This window comes from Ciconia boyciana, chromosome 8 (assembly GCF_034638445.1).
Source record: "Ciconia boyciana chromosome 8, ASM3463844v1, whole genome shotgun sequence".
Taxonomy (NCBI): domain Eukaryota; kingdom Metazoa; phylum Chordata; class Aves; order Ciconiiformes; family Ciconiidae; genus Ciconia; species Ciconia boyciana.
In genome coordinates, this window is record NC_132941.1 from 30596920 (window position 1) to 30610665 (window position 13746).

Here is a 13746-nt window from a genome sequence, read left to right on the forward strand (position 1 = left end):
AAATTAGATTGTTTAATAATTGCATAAATTTTCTAAGGAAGTTCTTTTCCTTTCATTAATGAGGTGTCTTTTTTGGGGTGTTAACAACCCATAGTACAGGTTTAAAAACAAAAACAAACCAACCAACCAACCAAAAAAAAAACAACAAAAAAAAACCCAAACCAAAACCCAAACAAACAAAAACACCAGCCACCACCCCCAACCAAAAAACAACCCCACCTCCCATATGAGCAGACTTTAAATGATGATGTATGTGTAGAGCCTGGAGCTGGAAGTCAATCTATCTTGTTAGAGGCAGTAGCCAGTTACAGTTACTTTTAATTTTTTATCTTGGTGGGACTTAGGAGCTAGTGCTTTTCTTAAGATTGGTAGTATCAGAGAGGCAACATGTTGGAACCACGTGAACATCTAGTACACACCTAATTTCTCATTTCATTTGTTATGCCACCTTCAAAATGCTGCTAAACTCTGAAGTCTGATAAGTTTCTGCAAGGCAGTAGAAAAGAAGCTTATCTTGAAAATCTAGCATCTACTTGGGATAGTGGGAGTAGATTTCCTGATCTTGCAGTTTGCAGTTGCTTTTGGCTCTTTTCCTGTTAAATGTGATTATATGTTACTCCTAATTTGTTCACTTATGTTTTAACTAGAGACTTTCCTAGAAATTAGATATTCGATACAAACAATTCTATATCTTGATCCATATCGCTTGTCTAGAGATAGATACACTAGACAACCCTAAAGTAACTGAGAGGATTTTGTGTATTTTCATGTTTCTCTAGGTAGAACTGAAACCAGTGTGATGTGGTGAGCTGTACTTTTGTTCAATGTTTGGAATATTTTTTTTTTTTTTATAAATCCATACCTGTTCGGTTTCTGTAAAGATATAATAAATCATATTCTTAAAAAAGGAAAGGAAGAATGGACACTACAGCAAAAGTAACAGCAGTAGGAGCACCAGCCCTCCCCCATGTTTATAATGTTTAACATAATAAAAGTTATTTTTCTGAGTCTGACATTAAATGGAAGAGAGAAGTCATGCTCAAGTAATGGGCTCGTGTAGAAAAATACTAGCTTGCTTTAGTAGTTCATAATAAACATAGTTTCTTATGCCTTTAAAAATGTATGTACACAGTCAATACCAACATTTGATGAATTCAGGGAAATGTTCACATTGAATGTTTCTATTAACAATATTAAATGGTATTAAAACACATGAACTTTCAAGAGTTCTATGCCATATTCAGAACATTTGCAACAGTATTTAGTTTTTGAACAACTGTAATACAAAAATTATAATACAAATGAAATAGATGAACAAATCGCTTTTAATTCTGTGAATTAGTTTTTAATTGATGTTTTCATGCCAGATTTGTATTAAACAGCTTACTCTTCATTAGATGAAGTACAGTGGTTTTTTGCTTCCTTTTGTTATTGAAATTATTTTGACTGGAATGTCAAAAACTGTATTCTAAGACTTCCCTGAACATTAGCATTGATGAGACTAATGGGTAAAGGAAAAATATTTCCTGAGATAAAAGGAATATGAAGAAAACTTGGGCAAATTCAGTAGCTCTCATAATAGCTATTCCCATTCCCATGCAGAATGTCTTCTGCATTTTTCAAGACAAGACTGGTGAACATTTAATGTTGACAGCAATATTGTTACCTATTGACACTTTCACTTTGTTTTTTTTCCAGATGGCTGTTGATCAGGCTCACAGGCAGAATTTGTCTTCTCTCTTTCTACCAGTATTTGAATCTGTCAACCCATGCCTGATATTAATGGTACGGAGAGACAATATTGTAGGAGATGCTGTGGAAGTCCTAAGGAAAACAAAGAATGTAGACTACAAGAAGCCACTCAAGGTATTATCAGTACATACTGCTCAAAGTGTCTTTCACTGACATGCAAGTAATTGGGAATATTTTTGGACAAATCTAGTGTCACAATCCGTTTTTCATTCAGTGCTACCTGAATTGTGTGTTTCAGGTTATTTTTGTAGGAGAAGAAGCTGTTGATGCTGGAGGTGTTCGCAAAGAATTTTTTTTGCTCATCATGAGGGAGTTGCTAGATCCCAAATATGGAATGTTCAGGTATTATGAAGAATCCAGGCTGATCTGGTTCTCTGATAAGGTAGGGTGCGATCTGTAGTCGTTAATTTTCTTTTAACTTACAATATTTATATTAATAATGTATGAACATAGCAGTTTGTAGTAGTTTTATTTTGAGAGGAGAAGCTGAAATAAGTATTCTCAAAAAATGTTTATTTTTGTCATTATTAGATCAAAACTTTCCCCTTCTGTTTTCCCCGATTCCTCACTTACTCCTTACCAGTTGTCCCCAACCCAGACAAGCTTACTAGGAAGAAGTACCTGGCAGAGTAAACTGATTCCAAGAGCAGAATCGGTAAATCAAGGTGGCAGAGAAAAATTCTTGGAAGTGGCATGTTGAACAGGTCTTTCTGTGTTCAGTCACATTTATGGGTCCATTTCATAGGTAGTCATCTGGTCATACTTTCTTGAAAGTTTTGATCACTGACTTTTTAGTCCTCTTTCAGAGAAAAACACTGACTAGGGTGGCTGTATCACAAATACCTGAATGTTAACATTTCCACAGTTGTGTTTTAAGCCTTGGCTATTAACTCCAAGGGACTCAATAGTGAGCTCTTCCCTCCTCCTCCCAAAATTATTTTTTTTTAAAAAATGACATATAATATATATTTAAGCGCTCAATAGTGCAAGGGTAAGTCACAAAAACAAAATCTTATTGCAGTACTTTCAGCAGTATGCATCACTTGTAACACGAAATATGTTGTATCTCAGCCCCCTCCTTTTTTTTTTTTTTTGAGTAGAAAGAGTTCTGTTTCCTTGGATTTCAGTCTCTCTCTGGTTAAAACTGTATCCTGTTTTTCTCAGTACTTATGGATACATACGTATTTAAAGAAAATATAAATGAAACTCACTCAGATTATACTTCACTGTACAGTATTTTTTCTGGGCTCTGCAAGATTAAAATAACTTCTTTATTTTAAACCATCTTGTCTGTTTTCTGTTCTTAGACCTTTGAAGACAGTGACTTGTTTCATTTGATTGGTGTTGTCTGTGGGCTAGCAATATATAATTTTACTATTGTAGACCTTCATTTCCCTTTGGCTTTGTACAAAAAGCTATTGAATAAGAAACCATCCCTGGATGACTTAAAAGAGTTGATGCCAGATGTTGGCAGGTAAGCAAGAAAGAAAAATGAGTGTTACTAGGAATTAATTTTTAATTCAACATTTTCCTTTAAGAACATAAAGAAAATGTGTTATTTTCACACTAACAGGATAAACAGCTCAGAGTAACTTGCAGCCATCATGTCATTTGAGAAAGGATATATGCTGTTGTTAAACACCTACTTCTAAATGCTTGGTTTTAGTATTTGCGTCTTCTGTTTTATTATCCTACAAGAATTTTAGGGGAAAATAATATTTGAAATTCAAAACCTTTGAGTTTTAGCCATTAATTTTATAAGCCTAAGCGTGAACATAGTTTTAGTTCTGAATAGCTTATTTAGTCCATCAAGGAAACGTTTTTGCTTATTTCAGGAACAAGTACATGCTAAATATCTGCCCTTGAGTACGGATTTGAATAGCACTAACATGTAGGAGGTTCAAATGAGCGGAAGTGGATGTTTGATTGCCTCAGTGTTGTGAATGCTAAAGTTTTCATAGGTTCAAGCAGAAATCAAACAAGTTAATGGAAGAGCCCATCAATGATTATTGAGTACTTACTGCCTCTGGTTTGGGAATCCCTTAGCTGAAGACTAGGATATGAATCTTCTCTCTTCACACCTGGAGATAACCAAAAGGAAATAACACTACAATAGTAGCAAAACAATTGCTTGAGATTTCCTAACACTGCACAAGGTGCAAGTCAATGCACTAATAAATGAAATAATAGTAGAAAGGGTTTGTTTTTGTTTTTTTTTTTAAACTGGAATTATCAAAGCATAAAGAATGCTTCAGGAAAGTAAGTTCATCTTTCTTTCCACTGGTACAAGTACTTTGTTACTTATTTTGTAGGGGAATGCAACAGTTACTGGACTATCCAGAGGATGACATAGAAGAAGCATTTTGTCTTAATTTTACTGTAAGTTTTATATAGTGTTTATGTAAGTGTATATACTGTAAGTGTTTATATAGTATTTCTTATCAAGCTTATACCATCTCTTATAACTGCCTTTGGAGTGTTTGAGCAAAAGCATTAGCTGCTGATTCCCATGAATTTTAGCATCTGTGTCTGTCGTTCATGTTGCTGTTAGCTAAGTGGTGGGAAGAAGTACCCTACACAGTAAATAAGATTTTACTATTTTTGTTTGTTTTAAATAGATCACTGTGGAAAATTTTGGTACAACAGAAATTAAAGAGCTTGTTCCTAATGGTGCTGACATTCCTGTAGTCAAACAAAATAGGTGAGTTTTATGGGTTACAGGGTAGTTCAGTGTTGCTATTCGCCTTGGGAATGTAACTTGGCTGCTATAAATATCCTTTGCCAAGCTGTTACACTGATGTTGGAGGCAAGACTACTTTGCTGGTTTTTCCAAGCTGTTCTCATGTGTATTGTTAAAATAGGTATTGTATTTAAGGATTTGCCAGCTGTGGAGAGCTAATCTAATTTTACTCAGAATGTGTAATACTTCTTTTTTACTTTGAACTTAGAGGTATTTTGAAGCTCTTTAGGGCCCATTTTGACTACACGGTCTTCATTTTATAAGATCAAAAATGGCTGTGGTTCTGCAGGAAATTTATATATAATTGGAATTTAGTGAGTAATGATGAAAACTTCAACCTAGATGCCATTATGTGCAACTGTTTGTATATGAAATATTATTTCAGAGAAGTCTTCCCTTTGTAAAGCGGATAAATTAATCTAATGTTATCTAGTGTTATTGTCAGAAGAGTGTGTGAGGGGTGGGGTTTTTTCCTTTGGTCAAGGATTCTGCTACTTCTATTTATAAAAGCAGCCTCTCCCACCCTTTGTTACCTTTCTGCTCCTGGAGAATAGGCAGAATATATCTGGTGGTGCTTTTGTCCATTTTTGTAGAATACTACCATTTTCCTATCTCTCTCTGTCCATTCCTCTCATGTATTCCTGTCTGTTCTTTAATCTTTGTGAATTCTCTGTGCTTTTACTTCTCCCAGAGTAAAGGGAGAATCGAAAGAACATACTCTGTAAGAACAGAATGCACCTAGGCTGTGCATGGTACAAACGAGGGAGAAAATGTACCTCTAGGCATGTTCCTAGAGGGCAATTGTTTTGGGCAACATTTTCTGTAACTACCTAGATCAACATTTTCTGTAACTACCTGTTGTAGAGGAAAGAGTGATGATAGAAGATTCTGAGGGTATCGTAAACCTGCACATAGCCGTGTACAGTGACAGTACCTCCCATAGTGGAGTGATTTTTATCCTCCTGACTTATCCTACCATTAAGAACTGCAATCACCACCTATCCCTGTTGCACTTTTTTTTTTTTTTTTAATTCCTTGGCTCATAGCTGAGGATTTGTGATACTTTATCTTAAACATAATAGCTTTGAAGTTCTCTGGTGGTGGTTTGGTGTTCTGTCATAAAGTGACAGTAAAATTGGAGTTGAATTAAGAGAAAAGTTTCAAGGTGCCCATGGAATGTATGCTGCACTGTCGTCACCTGTTGTCTTGCAGCAATGAAGAATTCCTGTTTCTCAAGATCCAAATATTCCATGATGCTTTAATTCAGTTTTAAAAATATTAACATAGAGTCTAATAATGCTAATTAGTTTATTACTATGAATTTTCTCTGGAGCAGCCTTTCCTTCCACTGTTAGTATTACACAAGTTATCTGCTTCTCTGCTAATTACATAGTGCATAAAATGGATATCTCATAGACTGCTGGAAGAGGAGGAGCATTATTCACCACTTTGCTCATCTCCAGTATTTTCAGTTCAACAACTTCAATAAATGAAATTCTGTCAAAATTGTGTCAAAATGTGTTTAGATGATTCTTTAAATTATTGGTGATGTTACTCAAATACTGTGGATGCCGTTCAAATACTGTAGGTTTCCACAGAGAATGTATGTTGGTAGGATAACTGTAATCTATAACTGAAGTTACTCTGCCAATGTAGAAATGAACAGTGTCAACTAGGATTGATTAACATGGTAATTAAAAAAAAAAAAAATCATAACCGTAAATACTGTATCACATCAAGGAATTTTAGTTCTCCCCCTAAATGCTGCGGAAGATGTTTCCAACAAGATATGAGAACTCCTTTACCAAAGCACAGATAACAGGCAGTCTGTTTTTCAGTATCCTAGCTCCTTTGCACTGATCTTTCTACTGGATAAGCCTCAAATGTCTGTTTGAAGTAGATTTGAATTTTCAGTGCAGATATGGCAATCTTTTAAATTAAAAAATACAACAGCGAGTTTGACTAGTCGGTTTCGGGACACTGCATGTAACTCAAGACTTTAAGCTTGTTGCCATTCAGTCCAATTCTCTGCAATGCATACAAATAAGATAAATGTTTATAGTGCCTGAAGTAAATAATACTAAATGTTACTGTTTTTCTTTTGCGCATTACAGACTCTGTCTTGGGCGGGCGTGGAGGGGAAATACGTTTATGTTCCATTTTCATTGAGGTTATCTTCACTGTGGTTGTAACATGAAGCAGAGAATATAATGTATTAGGATCCTTTTTGCTTAACTTTCAATGCTGTGTTCTATACAGAAATGGCTACTGTTTTATTGCTGGAAGGGTGACGTGCTTTTTTTTTCCGCCTGTCAACATAATTCTTTTTTTCTTCTTTGTACAGGCAAGATTTTGTAGATGCATATGTGGATTACATCTTCAATAAATCTGTGGCTTCCTTATTCAGTGCATTCCATGCAGGCTTCCACAAAGTATGTGGAGGTAAAGTTCTTCAGCTCTTCCAGCCCAGCGAGCTGCAGGCAATGGTGATTGGGAACACAAATTATGATTGGAAAGAATTGGAGAAGGTGAGAACCATGGTTAGCTATTTGTTTCATATATTTTTAATTTCAAGATGCAAAAGCAAAATCTTGAAGTGTCCTTTTGAGCTCTGTTTTAATTAATGTGACTTCCAGCCTTGGTTGGATTGACTGCATGAGTCAGGAACTTTTTAAAAAATATCAGTGAGTGAAGCCACTAAAATATTATTTACCTTCCTGCTTAAAGGTTTTCTATCTAATTTCTGAAGGAAATCAGACTTAGAAGGAGAGGAAGAAAAATCCACACACCCAAAAGGCAGCTGTATACAATGTGTTATGTTAGAAGGGGGAAAGTGAACAAAATGCACACAGTTAATAAATGCAAATATTCTTGATTGCCAAAACTTGCTGTGAGACTTTGTCACTACTTTATTGGGATTGAAAATGCTTTGGAGTACATGCATCTGTTCACATAGGTGAAGTCAGACTGAACAGCTGAAGAAAATTGACCAAGGAAAACAGTAATATGTCACTTGCAGTATCCCTTTACACAAACTATATTCATTCTGCTTTAACGTCAGATTATCCTACTAGTTCTATGTGCAAACAATAACCTCATTTCCTGCTCATTTTAGAATACAGAATACAAAGGAGAATACTGGGCAGACCATCCTACAATTAAAATATTCTGGGAGGTTTTTCATGAGTTGTCTTTGGAGAAGAAAAAACAGTTTTTGCGTAAGTATTTGAAACTACTTTGCAGAAGTTGGTAACTGAACAGGATCACTGTTATGTCAGGCTCTTGCTATAAGAGGGCAGACATAAGTATTTGTCTATAATGGTGAGACTAACTTTATTTGGAAGAAAAAAATCATAGTAGAATAAATTGATTATGAGCTTGTCTCTGATTTTGCTGGGGTTGTCCTGAATAGTTCTGGGTGGTGGGCAGTTACAAGATCACATTAGACCAGAGCAGCATTGAAAAAATAAAACTGGGGAAAAAAAAAAAAGAAAACTCAAATCCAAAAAACCCAACAACCTAAACTGCTAGTGTCATTTATCTGATGACTAGGAATTTTTTTCTGTGTTTTGACATAAGCTTCACATCCTCCAGTTTTTTCATTGCACATAGATGGAATTTTGGATACATATATATATCCGATTTGTGTGTGTGTATATATATATATTTAATATATATATGGAATTTTGGATATATATTTTGGAATTATAAGTGATTGTAAATACCTCAAGGTACTGATATGAGTGGAAATGTACAGGGGAAAAAACAAAGTTATGGAAGCTTCCTGTGAACGAGCTTTTGTTGAGAATAGATCATAGATTAGTTTCCAATTCAGATAAATTTCGTCTTGAACAAACTAATTCTGTTTGTTTACAAGATGCTTGCAAATGTTCAGTAAAGGTATAGCCAGTGGATTTTAAATAACAAATTCTCATGCATTAAGAACTTCCTACTCTTTTTTTTCTTTTGTTAGGACTGTTTGGTTTCATATGCTAAAATGAAATGTTTTCCTTTAACATACACTTGTTATGTTACAGTTATGAGTTCATATTTGTAAGCTGGAGATTGGGTTAAGTCATTATTCCCTGTTTCTCAAATTTACCAGAACAGCTTCAGTGTGAAAAGCTAACCACTGTTGGAGTAATTAAAAATGCATATATGACACATACAATGTTAGTCTTAAACTACTTTCAAGACTTTGTTTGTCTGTTTTTTCTTGGCAGTGTTTCTGACAGGGAGTGATCGTATTCCAATTCTTGGAATGAAGTGTCTTAAACTAGTCATCCAACCAACAGGAGGTGGAGAAGGTTATCTTCCGGTAGCTCACACTTGCTTTAATCTTCTTGATCTTCCAAAATACACAGATAAAGAAACCCTAAAATCTAAGTTGATCCAGGCTATAGATCACTATGAAGGTTTCAGTTTAGTATAACTTCAGAAATGAGAGTTCTGTGTAATGTGGGATCATTAAACTAACTTATTGTGTCTTTCTTGTGGTGGTAAATTCAGTGGATTAAATGATGGAGTTGATAATATAACTGATTATTTGCAAAAACGTTCAGTGGTACGGATATTCATGGGAGCCAAAAAACATTTACAAAAATGAGGAACCGTCTTAATACATACCTTCTTGTACAGAACCATGTGGATTTTGCCATCTTACAATAAAAATTAGAGTATTGTGAATGGGAGTCAAGTTTCACTAACATGAATTAACATTTCACCTGATGCACACAATAGGGCGTGTGAGTGCATGAGAAACTTGCTTAAGTTTTTCAAATCGCTTAGTAAGAACATTTAACTTTTTCCCTGATAAATTCACTTGGTAAATTTCATTTTGTAAATAACAAAATTTTTGTGATAAAATAATTATGTTCCAATAGCAGTATGGTTTCTATTGCTTGTAATTGAATATGAGCTTATTTTATGGCTTTTAACAAAAAAGTGACTACTCTGATTTCTGAAGATATATTTTTCTGGTTTGTTTTAAGAACCTTAATAATGAAAGTGATTGTTTGAGACATTCATCTTCACAATGTACAATCCATGAAGCAGTCACTTAGTGCCAATACAAAACTGCATACAATGACATTTTTAATACGTGGATGGACAAACTGACTTAATACACTGTTTTATTTTTAAGGACTGATTCTGTAATTAAGTGGACACAGTTATAAAAGAGGTTAATTTATAATTTGAAACCTCTGCAGCCATGTGTCAAGAATACAGCTTAAAAGAAAAAGATGCACCAGACAATTATTGGTGTCAAGAGGTTAAACGTTTATTTTTAAATGCTGAAAGTGTAGTTTATGGTTTCTAATAGAATTTTCACTTTTTTCCAGATAAATGCATTTGAAATAACTCTTTAACACCCCTCTCCCCTTTTCTTAAGATTTTATTTTTAGTATAATTGCCCTGAGACAATTGTGCTTAGCTGGACACTTTTGGATTTGACTTTCCTTCTCTGGTTAAATTCCAGATTTTGTGGTGTTAATGCATATGTGACTTGCAGCTGTGAAACAAATATTTATTTTTTTTAGATTTTTAAATGCAGTGAAAAAATTCAAGCTATAATAAAAGACTTGAATGAAAACCTTTGTTGGTTGATGTGTACGGATGCTTGCATCATGTATATTTCTTCAATTGGAGGGCAACTTTTGCATGTGTTAAATTGAGAGTACAGCTAGGATACAAAGATCACACTTGAAAAGCAGGGAAATTAATTCATTCATTGTAATAAATTCTATGACATGCAGTTTCTGTGCTGGCAGTAGATGTGGATATAACACAAAGCAGTCAGTACAGTTAAGATCATTCTTTTTTCCTTAACACTGTGTTTTTACAGCTTTCTCATGCACTGTAACCTCTAGTAATTTCTTTGTATGCAGCCCATATTCTATCTTTTCCAACATTTGTTACCTGGCTGGGAAATTCTCCCTCTTATGAAAACAAGAAACCAACAAATACTAAAGCAGCTTAATCTTATTATACATGGAAGAAAGAAAAGGAGGAAAGAAAAAAAAAAAAAAAAGAAAAAGTATTATGCCTTCATTTTACCAGGTAATATTAAAACAGTTTTTAAATTATGAAACACCAAGATTGCAAAGGCAAATATTCAAAAATTAGGAAGCGCCTAATGTAAAGTTGTCATCTTCCTTTTTCCCTTGTGTATTATGTGGTCAAGTGCTGTTTTTTTTCTGTGGGACTCTTGCTTCTTTCAGTGTGCACAGTTGATGGTGTTTACTGAATAATAGGGGTTTTTATGTTCAGTTGTGCAGGTCCAAGTCTAATTTAGTGTGTATCATTGAAACCCAGCACTATACATATGTATTTAATTTCCCTATAGGACTTGCTCTGATTTTTGCTGCATTGGCTTTTTCATCAATGTCAATATTAATCTGAAAGATGAGTAATAGCCTTATTCTGTAGATGAGGGGGTCTGAGACAGAATCCAAGCCATAGTTACTGAACACTTGCCAATTTTTGGTGTCCAATTTAGGTTGTGCTAGAGATCTTAGATGTCCTTTATCTTTGAAGTGCAGTTGTTGTTGACTAAAACTGCTGTGGCAATTACTTCATGTTGCTGCAAAAGGTTCTCCAGCAAGACATATTTCTTACACTCTTGGAACATTAGTGGACATTAGTAAGTGTTGGGAGGGTGGGGGGTGTTGAATGGTTGGTTAAATGTCACGTTAAGAACCCACTGGCAGAGCAGGGCTAGAGTCACTTTCCTCAGGACAGCATTCACCTGAGACTTCTTTATCCAATTTTGGCCTTGGTTTTATCCACCTCTGCAAGAAGTGGAGTTGGGTCCTACAGAGCGTGACCATATTTGCTAAAAGCTCCTGATTATCTTACAGGTGTTAGCTTAGTCTGCAGTGAGACAGGCGCCCTGCTGCAAAACAGATATTATCTACGTAAGAAGGTAATAGACTTTTATGTAGTGCTAGAACAATTAATAGTTGCTGTATTACTTCTGTCAAGGACTTTAATACTTTCTGCAAATTCTGTTGCCGTTAGTTCTGTTAACAGTCATAACAGCCCTGTGAAGGATCTCTACAAAAGTTGTACACTTAAGTGTTTCCTCTGGCTGGAAGAAGGTGGGCAGCAGGAAGTGCTTTCTCTTTCTTGGATCAAGTATGATTTCGCATACAATTTTTGATGCTGTGCACCATGTGACAAAGGGGGAAAAAAAAATCCCTTCCATTCTATGCTTAGCTAAAATGCTTAGCATTTTATGCTTCTATGCTTAGCTAAAATAACACCATGACTATGGTGCTAATGAAGAAAGCCTAGGGCCTTCCTCCTTATCAAATCTCCAATTAGTCAGGAAAGCTTGTATACCACTTTTTTAAAAGGATAATGCAAGCAGCTGGGGGGTAGTAGTAGTTTGGGCTGCAGTGAGAGCATTTTACAATAATTAAAAATCTTTAAAGAAAATATTTTAATTTGATAATTAGATTAGCATTTTGATAAAGATTAAGAATTATCACTGGAGAATGCTAGTTGCATGTCAACCTTGTATCCATCTCCATCATGGTTGCTAAAGGCGGGCTTGTCACAGCAGTGCAGTCATGTACTGGATTTATTGCACCTGTCACGTTAGGACAGGGCTGAAGATTGAACTTGCATGACAGAACTACCCAGGCTGTTTCAACTACATCTGTAGCAGAAGTTTGTCTCTCATTTTCCAGGGAAAATCTAAGAACGCTGTTGCCCTGCGTGAGTGTAGAACTATTAAAGCAGTGAGCCCTGCTTAAGCATAATGACTTGTCTCCTTTGGCACTTTATGGGAGTTACTACTAATAAGGTTGTTACTAATGTAGAGCATCAAGCCGCGGTATTCCCTTCAAGAAGGTTTATACACTACTTTAAAAAGGATTTTAATTCATTGCACTGCTCTCTGCTGCAATAAACTTGATTTATCAGGAATAAATGAAGCTTAATGTAATCAAATATAAACCACTATAAAAGAGAGCTCTTTATTTAAAGGCACATGAGGCTCTGCAGTTAAGATAAATACAGAATAAAAGCTTTCTTTTAATAATACAGTTTTCAGCATGATAGACTGGTATATAGTGAGCACCATAAAAATGGCCGTGTTGAATTTCTCCATTTCGCAACCAGAACTATGTACTTGTGTGTACCGTATACAACTGTCTTACTCAGTTGTTGAGGGGGGGAAAAAAGGAGGAAGAACAAAATACTTGTTTCTTCTGATAAGTGACAGTTCCCATTGCTTACCAAGTGGGTATTTCTTAATTGATATGTCAGTGGGTCTAATAGGTGGGGTTTGGGTGAACTAATCATCAAGCTACTATTTGTTGTGTCTTTCAAGGTGCTGTTCAGGTTTTGTTGAACAGGTTTGGAGCAGCAACTTTAAAAACCTTACCTAGACCTTGAAAGGCTTAGGGCATCCTCTATCACCTGCTATAGCCAGATTTAATACTGCACCTTAGAGCCCTAAGATGTAGCTTGACCATTTCCTGGAATGTGTACACAATCCAATAAACTAATACCACTTAGCCGTAGTTTCTATACGCTTGAGTTCCCTGACCATTTGACTGAGTCCTCAATTTTTTCTCGAGGAAAGGAGCCTGTTCACATTATTTCACTCTGTGCTACCTGTTACACTGACTTATTTTCTGCAAGTGGGGTATACTAAAACTTTCTAACTGCAAAACTTTGCCTCCTGCTTTCTGCACTGATGCCCAGCTGTTGAATGAAAAAGTTGTCTCTTATCTTCTGACTGCAAGACAACTAGGGAAAAAAAAAAGCTAAAACCAACTGTGGCAATACCATAGGCGTACTACAACTGTGCAAAAGTATCGTATATACAGACCTACTGGCTTCTTATTACCAGTAGACTGAACAGTCTGAGTTCCTGCATATCCCTTGGGTTTGAACATACTGCATTGACCCTTTACAAAACAACAAAATAATGTGTTGCTGATGCCAGGAGTGTGATCAAAGAACTTGCATGGGCTAGGGTAGCAGTCAGCATTATTTTTTTTTCTCCAGCCAAAGGCACATGCATCAGTCCCAGATTATTAGAAAGAAAAATGAGGTTTATGAATCTTGCTCCATGTATGAACTACAGAGCTATTATGTTCAGCATAGTTAGTGTGTATGGTGCTAGCGCGAATCCTGATCTTACCAAGGCTCCAGGCTAGTCTTATCAACGGGTCACGCCCAGAGCACATGAATCCTACCCTGTGCCGTGCCTGGGGGGCTGTGAATGTCTACAGGTATTC

General features: G+C 35.6%; 1 protein-coding gene across 4 annotated transcripts in view; it reads left to right on the forward strand.

The window, feature by feature from the left end:
• The window catches only part of HERC4 (HECT and RLD domain containing E3 ubiquitin protein ligase 4), a 37586-nt gene extending 27511 nt beyond the window's left edge, over nucleotides 1–10075 (forward strand). For all 4 annotated transcript variants that reach the window (XM_072869603.1, XM_072869606.1, XM_072869604.1 and 1 more), the window contains 8 exons: nucleotides 1699–1866; nucleotides 1991–2134; nucleotides 3060–3226; nucleotides 4065–4131; nucleotides 4371–4453; nucleotides 6837–7020; nucleotides 7608–7710; nucleotides 8716–10075. In XM_072869603.1, the coding sequence (XP_072725704.1) occupies nucleotides 1699–1866; nucleotides 1991–2134; nucleotides 3060–3226; nucleotides 4065–4131; nucleotides 4371–4453; nucleotides 6837–7020; nucleotides 7608–7710; nucleotides 8716–8924 (1125 nt within the window). In that variant the 3' untranslated portion in view covers nucleotides 8925–10075. The remainder of the gene's footprint in view (nucleotides 1–1698; nucleotides 1867–1990; nucleotides 2135–3059; nucleotides 3227–4064; nucleotides 4132–4370; nucleotides 4454–6836; nucleotides 7021–7607; nucleotides 7711–8715) is intronic.
• Nucleotides 10076–13746: the final 3671 nt, after the last annotated feature.